General features: G+C 49.2%; 1 protein-coding gene across 1 annotated transcript in view; it reads left to right on the top strand.

Moving 5' to 3' along the window:
* The first annotated feature begins 2,248 nt into the window (after window positions 1-2,248).
* The window catches only part of AATF (apoptosis antagonizing transcription factor), a 37,162-nt gene continuing 24,150 nt past the window's right edge, over window positions 2,249-15,260 (top strand). Inside the window, exons 1-5 of the mRNA XM_033078024.1 lie at window positions 2,249-2,364; window positions 3,694-3,882; window positions 4,074-4,508; window positions 5,074-5,211; window positions 14,852-14,966. Of these exons, the coding sequence (XP_032933915.1) occupies window positions 2,280-2,364; window positions 3,694-3,882; window positions 4,074-4,508; window positions 5,074-5,211; window positions 14,852-14,966 (962 nt within the window). The 5' untranslated portion in view covers window positions 2,249-2,279. The remainder of the gene's footprint in view (window positions 2,365-3,693; window positions 3,883-4,073; window positions 4,509-5,073; window positions 5,212-14,851; window positions 14,967-15,260) is intronic.

The following is a 15,260-nucleotide window of genomic DNA, read 5'->3' as shown; positions in this document are numbered from 1 at the left end:
GAGCTCGGTGGCCTGAGAATCAAAAACGCTGGGAATTCAAGGAGCTCATTTTTTACTCCAAAGGACTAATGCAACTCACTTGTATTTTTTATTAATTCTACTGGGTCTGTTTTATTTAACCATCACTAAAAGCCTCTCTCCCTTCATTAACAGGGCAATTCATTATTTGTGAGGGTAGAGAATATCCCTTTTTCACTCTAAGAGTGCAGAGGTTTGAAAATGCGATTATGCACCGGTTCTTTGGTTGTGTGAGAGGTGAGTTACTCAGAAGTAACTGCAAAGGTAAACACTTGTTCCTGCTCCTTAATTTGCTTCTCCAGGCTCCTCCCTTTGTTTATGGTGGCTCCTCCGAACAAAATACCGACAAACTCAAAGGGGAAAAAAAAGGAAAACCTAGGAGCAAAGCCAGGGAAGATACACTATGCACATCTCCTGGTTTATAAGTTTCCTGTTTTTTCAAACCATGTCTTAGCAGATAAATAAATAAGTAAATAAATAAATAAATAAGTAAAAATGAGTGTTTAATTTCTCATTGCTGGAGCAGGGGCAATCCCCCATCATCGATGATGCAGAGCATCCTGCCGTGATAAAATAAACACAAACTACAAAACGGAGTTGGATTTTATGCTGCTGAGTATTTTAAGGTTTTGGGGGAGGTTTGCAGTGAAAAATGCGCGTTTTCAGTGAATCCTGTTTTTTACATAAATCGAGCCGTGTGATGTCACCAATGTCCCCAAAGCCAGCCGGGCTGGCGGGGAGGATCACGGCAGGGTTGAGAAGGGCAGGGCGATGTTTGGGTTTCTCCAGCCGGTGCCTGCCGGGTTTCTCCCGGCTGGAGGCGATGGGAATTCCTGATATTCCTCTGCCCTCTGTAGGAGAAGCGCCCGCATGAGCCGTGCTGGGGATGGATAAGCTGCATCCCGGCCTTCTCCAGCACAAATCACTGCTGCTGGCTTCTGTGGCCTTCACAGCACCTCGGGAACGGGGGACAAGAAGGGGATGAACATCAGGGAGCTGCTGGAACCTTCCCAGGGGATGTGGATGTGATGTGGAGCCCCGGCTCACTGCAGGCTCTGAGCTCAGACCTACACCCGCAGCTTGGGCTGGACATGTTGGAACCAAATCCAGCCCCACTGCCGACCCCAATTCCAGGCAATTCCTCGAATTTTGGGGCCACTTTAGGAGCACAGAGAGGGGTCGGGGAGGCTCAGAGGGCAAACCCAGAGACGCTGTCCCTGCTGAGGCTCTGCAGGCCACGGCTGCTGCTCCTCGGCCAGAGCCAAAATCCCTGAATCCCTGAATTCCCTCTGGCTGGTGTAACCCTGGTGTAACTGTGGTGTAATTCTGGTGTAACTGTGGTATAACTCTGGTGTAACTCTGGTGTAACTGTGGTATAACTCTGGTGTAACTGTGGTATAACTGTGGTATAACTGTGGCGTAACTCTGGTGTAAGGATCCATCTGTGCGCAAGGCCTGACCCCAGAACCCAGCTTTGGGACCTCACTGCTGTGAGGGACTCCAGCAGAGGAATATTTAACACAGGACGGGAAAAGAATTAATTCAGTTCTGCACAGCTGGAGAGGCTGGAAAAGCTCGGCGTTGATTTAAACCTGCACTTGTCATATTGTGCATTATGCTGCTGCGCTGCCGTTATCCCGTACCGTGAGACCCCAATTCCCACAAGTACCGGGAATGCCCCGGGACAGACGGGGTTGAGACAGCGGGCAGGGGCTCGGGGGGGTCCCGGTTGGATCCCGGGATCGTTCCCGGTTGGATCACGGTGTAACCCCGGGTTCACTCCCGGTGTAACCCCGGGTTCATTCCCGGCTGGATTCCGGGTTCATTCCCCGCTGGGAATTCTATTCCCAGTTGGATTCCGGGTTCATTCCCCGATGGGCATTTCATTCCCGGAGTCACCCCGGTTAATTCCCGGTTGGATCCCGGGATCGTTCCCGGCTGGATCACGGTGTGACCCTGGGTTCATTCCCGGTTGGATTCCGGGTTCATTCCCCGCTGGGAATTCTATTCCCGGTTGGATTCCGGGTTCATTCCCCGATGGACATTTCATTCCCGGAGTGACCACGGCTCATTCCCGGTTGGATCCCGGCGGCACCGGGCGCTCCCCTCACGCAGGCCCCGCCCCGTTCCCCTCACGCAGGCCCCGCCCCGGCCCCGCCCCGGCCCGGCCCCGCCCCGGCCCCGCCCCGCCCCTGCCCCGCCCTCTCACGCAGGCCCCGCCCCCGCCCGCGCTCCCCCACGCTCCCCCACGCTGCCCCAAGATGGCGGCGCCCTTGGCGCTGCAGCTGCAGGAGCTGCTGGACCCCCGGCCCGGCCCGCGGGACCCCGAGGATGATGCGGAGGAAGGTGCGGGAGGAGAGGAGCGGGGCAGCGGGGTTGGCACCGCGGCGGCGGGGGCGGGAGGGGCCGGCGGGGGAGGCCCGGGTGCTGGCGGAGTGGCCGCACGTGGCGGCGGCGTGGAGGGATCGGGCGCTGCCGTGCTGCCGGCCCGGGGGATCTCAGGGTCGGGGCTGTCTCGGGGTTATCTCCGCCGTGGAGTTCATCTCGGGCACCGAGCCGTCTGTGGGATGGGGGATGTGGCCAGGATCGGGGTTCTCGGGAATCGGGCCTGTGCTGGGCTCAGCCTGGTTCTGTTCTGCACGCTCTGTGAGAGCAGTAGTGCCCTGTAAAAAAGTCTTAATAACCACTGAGGAAGTTACCGTGGTCAGCAAAGGCCTTTTCCCGTTTTAGTAACCATGATTTTGTTCTAGATTTGGCAGAAGCCCAGATTGGGTTGGGTTGGAGCCCACCCAGTGCCACCCCTGCCATGGCAGGGACACTCCCTCTGTCCCAGGCTGCTCCAATCCCTTCCAGCCTGGCTTTGGGCACTGCCCGGGATCCAGGGCAGCCACAGCTGCTCCGGGAGAGCTTCATCCTGCGCTGGTGCCAGGACTGAGCACTCCAGGAGAGCGCTGCAAGGATTTGCCTCTGCCCCTCCTTGTTGCCCAGCGTTTTGCCATCCTCTGCTGGCTGGAGTGACTCTGCTTAGAGCACGTTTTGTTGCTTTGGTTATGAGCAGGAGACTTTTTTGCCACACTCTGCCTCTAACAGACACTCCAAGCGAGGCATTAACATTTCCAGACACACATTAGGAGCACTCAGTGATGATTTGAGTCGCTGGACTGCCCCAGCAGAGCCAACCCTGTAATTTGGCACAGGGTGCCTTGCACATGAGTGAGGGCAGGGAGGGAGGATGGTGGGATGTGTTCTCTGGGCTGCACTGCTCTGCTCTGTGTCCTGGAGAAGAAGAAAGGCAATAACCACAGTGAATTTTTGTGTTTATGTGTCTCGTATATGTAGCAAAAGGCCAAAGTGCATCTGAATTGGAGTTTTCCTCTTTTAATCTGCGAGCATGGAGTGAGTGAAGGCACTGCAGCTTGGCAGAGTCCTCCAGACGAGGGGCTGAATTTCCAGAGACCCTCCTGCATCCTTGGGAGGGATTGGATAGGCTTAGTTCATGTTCTGCTTCATGCAGGAACCTTTCCCCCTTGCAGGAAATGATTTGTGAGCCTTCCCCATGCTTTTCCAAGTTCCTGTTCCCCTGCTGTTACAGAGCATGAGGAGCTTCCCAGGGCTCCTTCCAGACTGCAATTCAGTTGAGTTTCAGACACCCATTCCTTTTATTTCCTCCCACAGCTACAGTTGCTAAAGTGATTGACAGATTTGAGGATGAAACCACGGATGACATTTTGCCTGTTGGCAATATCAGGAAAAGAGCTTCAGCCTCTCTCCTGGAAGCTGATAAGAGGTACAGTGGAAAAGCCACATCTCGGAAAGCTTTGCAGGCAGAGCTCTGGGGAGATGCTCTGTCTGAAGAAGGATCTGGTAAGAAATCTCTTTTTTTTTTTCCCCTTTTTGCTGGTAAACCATGATGTCAATACATGACTGAGCAACCTCAGGGCCCTGTTACAGGGCAAGGAACAGCTGGAATTGAGTTGGACATCTAACAACCCAAACTGAGCTGTTGCTGATGAATTGTTCTGCTAAGTAAATCACTTTTTTCTCTCATTTATTAGCTGAAGATGAATTAGATGACTGGTACAGTGACACTGAAGGCTCAGAAGAGGAGGACAGTGCTGGCACTAAGGGCAGGGAGAGGCCCAGCAGTGCTGGCAGTGAGCAGGAGGATGACTTGGAGGATGATGAAGAGGAGGAGCCCCCTGCCCAGGCCAAGGCACCAAAGTTCAGCTTCCAGAATATCACCGACTTGGAGAAGTTTACAGAGGGGATGGATGATGCAGGGAGCAGTGAAGGGGAGGATGAAGATGAGGATGAGGATGATGCTGACATGGAAGAAGGAAGTGAGGAGGAGGAGGAGGAATTTGGGAGTGAAAACCACGATGATGGCAAAGAAACCAAAGACAGCGAAGATGATGGGGGAGTGCTGACCTTCTCCAGAGGACAGGAGTCTGCAGAAGTGGAGAAGGGCAAAGCTGTGAGGAACCAGCTAGGTTTGTGCCTGTTTGCTGTGTGTTTGCTGGCAGTGTGAAAGCAGCCATGCTGGGAAGCCCCTCAGCATGGGGAGGTGCTGTCAGCACCCTGCTTGTGCAGCCCTGTGTGTGTGTGCAGATGTTCTGCCACATCTGGTGTCACTGCTGCTGTAACAGCTCATGATGTGAAGTGTATTTATCCATCAGTTTAACTGAACCAGTGCTGAGTATCCTCATGGCACTGTTGGGTTTGGGAGCTTCCTGTGCTGCTCCTGCTGTGACCACTTTGTTTTGTTCCAAAATGTAACTCCCAAAATGCCATTTCTTCCTGTCTGAGCTGTTAAACTATCAAACCTCTGTGTGCAGGCTGTCCTCTGAAACAGTAAAGCACAGGGATGTTTGGTCTGTGGGTCACAGAGCTGCAGCTGGGATTTGCTTTGTCCAGAGACAACATTTTGTGCTGGTCAGTGCATGCCAGGACTGCCCTGAGAGGGGAGGGCCTGAGCTTCAGGTCCTTCAGGTCCTTCAGGAGGAACAAGTGCCTTGTCTTGCTAACTGATTCTTTCCTTTCCTTTCTGTTGTGAAGCCCTGTGGGATCTGCTGATGGAAGGGAGGATCAAGATGCAGAAGGTGCTCCTGACAGCCAACAGGCTGCCCCAGCCAGACACCTACCCCAGGTTCAGGAAGGAGGGGGGACAGGACTTTGACAACGCTGTGGAGAACTGTAAGAGCCTTTTAACCTTTCTCCTTTGCTCAGACTCTGATAAACAATTGCTGTTCTGGGCTGGGATGCTTTGTCCAGACACATTTTGTACCAGTTTTGTGCTGGGCCAGTGAATGCCAAAAATGCCCAAAGCAGGATCATGCAGCCCAGAGGAGCTCTGTGCAGATGAATTCCTGCATGCAGCTGTTTCATCTCTTTGTTCCTGAGATCCCTGCTAATGATGAGCTCTGTAGTAGATTCTCCAATGTGAAATCATAACATGCAGGCTGCAGTTGGTGAGTGCAAAGCACTGGGCTTTGTGGGTGTGGGTCTGTTCGGTTTTTATGTTTGGACACCTTTTTTCTGGCCTGGAGGTGAATGCATGGTGGGAAGAGATGTCTGGGCCATCAGACATGACCCTGAACCTTGGCAGCAAGTTTTGGCTGTGATCCTCTGCCTCCCCCCTGCCCAGGAGCTGCAGCTGCAGGTGAGCTGCCCTCTGCTTTAGAGTTGGCTCTGCTGCTTTAGATGAAGTGATTAAGGACAAAAAGGCAAAGTCCCACCAAAGCTGTGCTGACCTTTCAGAGGAACACACATTATTAATGTCCTTAATGAGATGCATTGCAAACTGCCCCAGCTCCATGTTTCATTACAGGTCTAAGATGCAATATCATTAAAGACCTTTAACAGAAACAATGCTTGACATTTTGGTATTTCCCATAAGCAAAATACACCCAAGAACATGGAGTGTGATGTCCCCAGTGCTGCAGAGGCTGATCCCTCAGCTGTGCAGAGCTCTGAGGGAAACCCCACTGCTCAGAAGTGCTGAATGATCCCCTCCTCACCTTCTCCTCACCCTCTACCAGGGGAGCTGTGGGGGTCACTCTGTTCCTCAGAGCCTGGGTTTGTGCTCTGTGCTCATCAGGCAGAACATAAAGCTGGAGTGACCTGGGCAGGGTCAGCAGAGGAGATCTCAGGCTGGCAGATGGGAAATACTGAATTCAGGAACATTCTGCTGCTACACTTGTACATGATGAGCTTCAGCCCTGGGGAGGATTTGGGATCATCATGACATGGCCTCTGTTTTGGCCTGGATGATCTCTCCTTGCAGGGAACCCTCAGCACTTCTGTCCAAACCCTCCAAATAAATCTGGCACGTTTTTATCATCCTCCTTGAACAGGAGGGAATGATTTGGTGTTCCAGTTGCACAAAAGACTTGGTGCCAAAATCCCAGACTGCAGGATGCTGAAGTCAGGAGACTCTCACAGCTCCTGGACAAGAGTGTTTCCAGTGATTTTTCCCAAATTTTTCCATTTCTCATGAAATTTCTGCTCTGTGCTCAGAGGAAGATTGAATTTTTTGAATTGGAAAATTGTCCTTTGTGTATTTTCCTCTTGGGTATCTCCTGCTCAGAACAGCCCTGTGTGGTGCTGGAATTGCCAAAAGCTGAGAGTGTAGTTGTGTTAAAGGGGAGACAGCAATTCTCCATCCATTTGCAGTTTTAAAGCCAAACCTGGGTGGAAATGGCAAGGTCATGCTCATTTTCCAGATTTTGAGACCAGAGGTTACAAAACCTAAAGTGTTTAATTTATTATTTTTGTAATCTTTTATGATTTTTTTTTTTTAATGTTACAACATGCTTTGGACAACCTTAGATTCCTGAGATCTCAGGTTCTGGTAGATGATTTACTGCAAAATTGCTTATAAATTGAAGTAGAAAATGTTTTGCAGACCTGGCAGCTTTCAGGCTTCACACCCATTTGTCACCCAGCATTTCCCTTTGTGTATAGAACAAGAATTAATTAGGCTGCACTGCAGGAAAAGTTTATGGCCATAATTTATATAGGATGAATTTCTGTTTAAAGAGACAGCATTGCTTTGTTTGTGCTGTCTTACTTTTTATTTCCCTATTTTTTTCTTTTTTTTTTAAAATTTAAATCTTTAATTATATTCCAGATTTTTTTTTTTTCTGTCACCCTCTTTACATACAAATGGGAGACCAAACTGTGGTGGTGGAGCTCATGTTTATTCCTGTTTTGCACTCACTGAGATGGTTTTTAGTGCTGAGATCAGAGTGGCTGAGCCCTGAAAGCAGCACAAACACCCAGAGTTTATTGCCCTGCTCACACAAACCCTCCCAGCTCACAATTCCAAGGTGGGCTCTTTCCCCAGGACAGATTTGTATTCCCCTGCATCTTCCAGTCTGGTCCAGGGCTTGAGATGTTGCCTCTGTTTGGGGTCTTGCACGTTCAATTAATGTTTTTCATAATCAATGCGAGTCAGAATTTGCAATCTGCTCCTGATTTGCACATTAAAGAGAGCCATTAATTAAAAATTCCAATCCCTGGCATGTTCCCGCAGGATCCCTGCATTATTTACATAGAAAAGGAGTGCAAGGTGCAAGTTTCTGTGCTGTGCTGCACAGATTGCAGCCCTGCCACTCACACTGCTCTCAGCTGGGAGCTTGGAAAGGGATCTCCTGAAATTGTCTCCAAAAATCACCTCAAGGGCAAGGCAGAGCCAGAGTGGAGGTGGGATAAACACTGATGGAGCCACATCCAGTGTGAGGAATTAAACACTTCCAGGGTTTGGGGCTTGTTGTGTTAAATCTTGATAAAATGACAGAAAAACCCACAAATAATTGAGGGACAAGGAGGTAACAAGGGCTTTAAGGAATTAAATTTCTTCATCCTCAAAGCCCTGAGCTTCTCAGTGCAGGTCTGTAGCTTTTTCTTTCTAATTCTAGTTAAAAATACTAAACTGGAAACTTTTAATACTTTATGGTTTTCAAAAAGAGCTGTGAATTCCAGCTTTTAAATAGCAGATTGTGTTATTTATGTACAGGTAAGGATGTACAGAAATCCAGGTGAGGAAGCTTTTTTTTTTGCCAGAAACTGGTGGGAATTGCAGGATTTTAAAGGGACAAGTGGCTGTGCAGGAGTTGAGGAGGTCCCTGAAATGTGAACTGCTCACTGCATTTTTGTGGGATTTTGGGGTTTTTTGGCTTTGACTCCATCTATCAGTGGATTAAGAGAAAATACCAGAATCCCACATTTCTATTCCTCAGCATGAGGTGCAGATAATTTCAAGAAATGGAGGAAACAGTGGGTTTGGTAAAAGTAAGTATGCAGGGTGTGTGGGGATGGATTTGCTCAGTGGAGGAACAGAAGTGGGGACAACAAATAATGAACTTGTTTCCACTTTGGGGAGCTGTGGTGAAGTTTGACCAAGGTTTGTGATCAGTAATAAAACAAACCTGAATAAAGTGAATCAGGTAAAAAAATGTGAACAGCACACTTAGGTCTCTCTGAGTGTTTCTCACTGAATATTTTAATTTTCTTCTGGGTTGGTTCTGCAATATTTTGAAATTTGGGAGAGAGGGAAAGATTCTGTTTAGTCTCTGGTCAGTGTATCAGTGTGTTCTCAATGTCTTTTTAATGAGGATTTTTGTTGGACTCTCTTAATCCCAGTCACTAAAATATTTTTACGTCCTCCACAACATCCAGGTAAGTCGTGTTGAAGACCCTGATTAAGCAGGGAGTAATTTTGGATAAAATCCAGCCTGCTGTAGGTGCCAGAGAAGCTGTTCCTGGGAGAGAGGATGTGCCTGGCAGTGCCCCTCACCTGGACACACCTGGGTAGGGAGCAGCTCTCTGAGGAAATGGGATTTATTAACACAGACTTGGGATTTCTAGGGAAAGCTTGCAGGACTCAGCAGCCAAGAGCTCCCTCATAATTTTGTTCTCACCTCTATTCCTGGATCTCTTTTAGAGCTGCAGTGTATCCACACCTCCATCTGGAGATGTGAATGCATTAATGCAGAGCAGGGTGAGTGTCCCAGGGAGGGGGAGGAACCGAGGCACAGGCAGATTACACAGTTCCAGAGGCATAGAGCAGTTACAGGATTAATTGGTGCTAGGCAAGATCATGGACTTAAATATATTCTTGCTTTGAAGATTTCACTGGGAGCCTGCACAAATGTGTGACAGCAGAACTGGGTTTCAAGCCTGAGTGTAAATTATTGTGATCAGATCTAGCCCACTTAAAACTGGTAGTTCATTTTAATTGAATTGTATTAGTCTGGACACTTTATGAATACAAAAAGCATCAGCCCTGTCAGTTCCTGCAGGGTTGGATGTGATTTAAATGGATGTGGATGCAGGTGTCCCCAAATTTCACCTCTCCTCTCTGATCTCATGGAGAATCTGTTCAGCTCCTTTTGGGACTGAGCCAAAGCCTGTTGACATTAATGAAGACTCTTCTCTCAGCTGAAAGAAATGAATGAATCAGATCCCTTTTTTTAATAAATTCTGTGCAATATGGCATGGAGAGCTTTCGGTGAGGAGTGGGCTCAGTGAGGATGAGCAACCCCTGGGGGTGCTGTGTGTGCCAGTGGGAGGGGAGAGGCTCAGACAAAACCCTGGGCTCAGTTTTGGAGCTCTGTTGTTGGGTGTGAATGTGAGGTTGGGTCATGAAGTCCGTGATGTTTTGGACATGTGCAGAATTTGGGCTGTGACAGGTACCAGGGAGGTATTTTGTGTTTTGCCATTACTGTCTGTGATTTGTTCAGGAATTCTGTGTGGGAGGTAGTGGAGAAATGCAGGACTTTTATTTAACGTGCAGTTTTGGGCTGTTTTCAGAGAAAAAACTTTTGCCCTCCCTCATGGGGTGCCAAGGCTTTCAGCTTGTGGTTATTCAGTGTTTTTGAGCAGAATTTTTGTCTCCTTGCCATGTGTAGGTGTGGTAAAATTATTTTACAGGTGCCCTTCACAGCCATGTGTGTTGTTCAGGGGTGATATCTGAAATCTGCCTTAAATTTTAGTGCAGGAAATGCTGGGACAGTCCCTGGCTGGTGACCTGATCCAGCCCTTGGGATTACACCACACTCAGACAGCTTTGCCTACACCTGAGTTTCTCAAGATTAATAGCTAATTAAACTGAATTTAGCTAAATATTTGTGCATGTTACTCTGTGTACTGCACAAACAAGATGCAGGGAAACAAAGGCTTTAAAAGTGTCCAGACAAGCGTGTGCAAATGTCAGCTAACTGGGATTAATTGGCAACTGGGTACCTTGAGGTGGAAACTCAGGGCTTGTCTTGATAAGTGTAATTAATGGCCTGGTATTGTGTGGAGAGGTCAGTCTGGATGGGCTAATGTTCCCTTCTGGCCTTAATATCCAGATAGAACTATGAAATTTCACATTTCCTCCTCCTTTCTCCTCCTTGCCCGTGTATTTGGGGACTCCAGGCTGGCAGAGGCAGCAATGTGTGCTGTCAGCTTCTTTGCATTTCCACTAATGGAAAGCATCAGTTTTTATAAATCTCATTTTTTTTGCCAGCCCCATCCCCTCCCTGGTTTGGGCTGATATCAAAAGATGATGGTTGAGGAGAATCAGCAGAGCATGAACTTCATGGAAGTGTTTCTCTTTCTCTCCTCCTCAGCTTCCCCCCTCCCCCAGTCCCCTCTAATAAACCCCTGAATACCCAGCCTTTATTCTGTTGTTGAATCCAGTTATTTTCTTTACTTTTAGCAAACTCATCTGTGTCTGATCCTGTTGTCCTCCCTGTCAGGTGCAGTAATACTGGAGTGAAAGGGCTAAATTGAGGCAGTTCTGGAACTCCTTGGGAGTCAGCTGAAGCACTGCTGCGGGAGGGGGGTGCAGCCCTGGCTCCTTTGTGCCCAGGGAAGACAATTTTCCCCTCTGCAGAGGCTCTTGCATCATTTGCATTCCAATGGAACCAGCAAACTGGGCTGGGTATGGCAGCAAAGTCAGCCCTTTCCTGCTGTCACTTGATAAAATTCCCCAAACTCGCTGTTTTGGGAGGCATGAAAGGAGTGTTGCTCCCATCATTTCCTAAATTTGGACAGATTTCCCAGTGCTTTGTGCTGAAGTCTGTGAGAAATGGGAATGCAACCACAGCACCTGTAAAAAATCACCTTTAACATGAGTCTGGGCTGGCTCACCACACAGAATTATTTCTTTTATTTCTGTGCCCCACCTTGCTCCTCCTGAGCTTCCTTCCACACTGAGAATTCCATCCACAGCCCCATGTCTGGGATGTGACACCTGGAGGAATTCCCCTGCCTTTTCCTGCTGCTGGGAATTCAGAGCAAGCTCCAGAAGTAACACTGACAGCCTTCAGAATTACGGTACGGCGGAGCCGCGGCGTAATTCTTTGTTGAAGAAGTTAGAGGCCTAAAATGTTAAGGCTTATTGTTATTCCGAGTTGATAATCTCTGCCTTGCTTTAATAATTTTTCCTCATGCCTGGATAGCCTGCGAGTTGCACAATAATCACTCACACAGCTTTGTAATCAATGCCCAAAGTAATAGGATTCCGCTGGCCAACGGCAATTAATAAATTTGTGTCTTTTTTAAAACACTAGCAAGTCGGGCCTGAAATACGACTGACTGGCTTTCCTCATTTGCATATTTATTGCAGTGGAAAAATTCTTGCCGAATGATTGATGTTGAGCCTGCCTCTTGAATTCCAAACAGCACATTATTATGAAATGAAAAATGCCGGCCATACAGTTGATTAAAGTTGAAGACAGTGGAATCGGTGTTTTTTAAGATTGTGGGAGAATTAAAGGCATATTTTAATAGATGTTGACAAGAAGTGAACTAACAAAAGCAAAGCAAAGGATTTGCTTGAAAAGATTTAATCAAACGTGTTTGGTGGGGGATTAATTGCTGGGGATGACGAGTGCAAGTGGCTGGCTGCTGGATGTGAATGGGGAGCATTGTTCCAGGGCCAGCTCTTCAAGGGCCATTTTGACCTGGAGTTTAACTCCTGTCCCACAGCCCTCTGGAGGGAGGGAAGATTCCCCCTCTGTGCTGGATAAACCTGTGTACCAGGTGGAGATACTTGTGGTGTGCAGCCACTGAAATCAGGCTTGGATTCCTCTCCTCCTGTTGATTTGTGTGCTGGGGGCTCCATGGGGGCTCTCAATATTGTACAGCTCAGTTTTGCTCTGCATGCCCTGATCCCAGTGCCAGCATTGCTCCAGCTTTCCTGTGTGGAGGTGCAGGGAGAACAGAAAACACTGTGTGCCTGTGATATTCCAGTGATGCCAGAGCCTCAGGTTTAATTGAGGGGAAAAACTCCTGAATTTCCAGTGCTGGCACAGGCTCTGGAGTGGGGCTGTGTGCTGGGCAGGTGGTGGCTCCTGCTGCTGCATCCCAGGAAGGGTTTTCCATGGATTCAGTGTCCCTGCATGTGGCTGCTTGGGAGGGTGGAGTGAGAGCCTGGAAAGGAATCCAGGGCTGTTCCTGGTGGGAATCCTGGGCCTGGAGCCCCCCTGGCAGCCCAGCCCCAGGGCAGTGCATGGGATCCTTGGCAGCTCCCTGCTGCCAGCTCCCCCCACTGCAGTTTGTCCACAGCCAGTGGCACTGACAGAATTGATTTGGTGTGGTTTGAGAGCAGCAGGATGGGTTTCATCTCTGGTGGGTCTCCTGACACTTTGATCCATGGCAGTGCTATCCCTGAATGGAGCTAAAACTCCAGGGCAGCTTCCAGCCTGGCTGGAGGGCTGGGTGAAACGAGGATGTGTGAGGAGCACTGAGAGAAAGGCACACTTTGATTTACTGGGGCTGGCTCCCAGCCTTCTGGGTGGATTGGTCTGCTGCCTGCTGGATCTGGAACAACTTTTTCCCTGCTGGACACAATGAACTCCTGTGGACTCTTAAAAGTGCCTCATCACTGACTCTATCTGAGCTGCAAGTTACACTCAGCCACGTTTGTTGTGTTCTTGTTTCAGACAAGGAGCAGCATTACAAAAACCCTGCTGGGGTAGGAGGGTCAGTCAATGTCCACCTCCTTTCAAAGTGACCCAGTTTGCATCCATGGAGCAGTTTTGGTTTGTGCTGCCTGCGTTCACAGGTGGGGCCAGACTGCCCCAAAACAGGCAGACAAGGGAACAGAGGGAAGAAAGCAGCTCCTTCTGGAATGAAAAGTGAGCTGGATAGAGCAGGGCTACAGGGGAAGAGAGCAGAGGAGGGTGACATTGGCTGCTGAAGTTGAGTTTGCAGCACACTGAAGCAGCCAGCAGCAGAAGTGAGAATGCCATCCAGTAATGCTATTAAACACACAAGAACTGAGATCAGGGAAATCACCCAGCTCTAAGAGCTCCTGATGAAGCCACTGCCTGCAATAATTAGCCCTCCCACCCAGTTAGACACATGGTCATTGTCTTCCCTGCCCTCTCCAGCCCCTTCACTCCAAATAAAATTGCTCCCCAGCCCCACTTCTGCTGGGGTCTGTATCTCAGAGCCTGGGGCAGCTTGAGCCTGTCTTTATTTCCCTGCCTGCTCAACGTGGCCCTGCTATACCCCAGAAGGGCTGGAGTGCTACTCCAGTTGTAATTGCCAGGATCAAAGCTGCCTGGGGTGCATTAGCACTGCTGCTGGAGGAGAGGCAGCAGGGAGAAAATAAACAGTTTGGGAAGCTCTGGGGACGTTTGGCTGTGTTGCAGGCAGCAGGAAGGATTTTGCTGGTGTAAGCTCTGCACTCAGGCTAGGGTGGGGGCACTTGGCTCCTGCAAGTGATGCTTCAGCTGCAGACACCTACAACAAATGCATTTTTTTTGGCTTTTGTCTGTTTGTCTGGTGGAATTGTTTTGATGCTCACACACGTCTGATTTACAAGTGCAGCAAACCTAATCCGTTAATAGGTTTATAGAGAGCAGTTGTCAGTGTATCTACGATGAGCCATGGGCTCAGGGAGGGTGAGTCCAACAGCTGATCTGCAACAAAAATCTTAAAGCATCTTCTCCTTGACATTGCTGTTACTGAGGTCAGGCCATAATTTATCTGGAGGTGGTGACAGCTGAGCAATATCACAGTGGGAGCACGTGGAGATTGAGACCTCTGAGTGTCTGGGCTGATTTCTGCCTCTGTCTGCCTGAGGAAGATTTGCTGTTCACTCTACCCATGATCTCTGTGTCCCCCACTGAAAAGCAGAAATGAAGAAAAAAAATGGGCTGGGGAAAGGTTCTCCCTGTTGTTTTGGTGCCATGTGCCAGGGGAGGTTGGGGAGTTGAGCAGAGCAGAGGGGCAGCAGGGGAAGCTCTGGGGAAGGTCCCAGCTCCTGCTCTCACACAAACCCACATGCTCTGAGTTCATGTTTTTGGGTAGGGCTGTGCCAGGTGTTTCACCTGGGAGAGCTGACCCTGAGATGGGTGTGCAAAGGGATGGTTTGTGCAAGTCTGGGCACACACTTGTTTTCTGTCAGGGTTCTGCAGGGAGGATTGTTGGTTGCCATTTTTGAAGAGCTGTGGCAGTGTGCAGTTAACCTGTCCCACAGTCAGAGCTGTGTGTCCTTGGAGACCCCACAGCCATTGGAACAGGCACTGCATGGATACAGGAAACCTGTCAGCTGCAGAAGCCTTTGGATACACAGCACCACATCCCCCTTCAGGATTTGTGTGTGTCAACACCCAGTGTGCCACTGCTCTCCCAATAAAAATCCCATTCACACCGTGTATTGATCAATTTACACCCCTCCACCCCTTCTTCTCTTCCCTTCCTCTCTTCCTGAGGATCTCTGGGCCTGCAGTTCTACTTTTCTGATCAGAATATTCTCATTAAACTTGCCAGGTCATGGTTTAAAGTTTCCCCCATAGATCAGATCTTGTCACTTGTGTCTCTTGCTCTGCAGGTTGTAAAGCCCTGGAGGCCTTGCTGAAAGCGCTGGTGGAACTTCAGGATGAGCTGCTTTATCAGTACCCAGGCACCAGGCATCTGGTGGATGGAAAGCAAGCAAAAACTGAGAGGTAAATGCAAAGAGAGATTGGATCTTTCTGAGCCCTGTGGTCTGCAGCAATCAGGACAAAGCCCAGCCCTCCTGAACCACCCTCACCCTGCTGCTCTCTCAGCTGCTGCTGTGGCTGGGTGACAGACACTCTGTTATTTGAATTCCTTCTGCCTTGTGGGAAGTCTGGTTTGTCATATTTCTGATAATGGAGCAGGGGCTAAACCGTGGGGCTTTTATTAAAATTATCAGTGTGCTGTGGGCTGGTGGTAGAGTGGCCTCCAAGGACTCCCACATTGCCTGAGGGAGGCACAGG

This window comes from Catharus ustulatus, chromosome 22 (genome assembly GCF_009819885.2).
Source record: "Catharus ustulatus isolate bCatUst1 chromosome 22, bCatUst1.pri.v2, whole genome shotgun sequence".
Taxonomy (NCBI): Eukaryota; Metazoa; Chordata; class Aves; order Passeriformes; family Turdidae; genus Catharus; species Catharus ustulatus.
The sequence above is the reverse complement of the archived record's forward strand: the minus strand, read 5'-3'. Positions and strand labels throughout refer to the sequence as shown.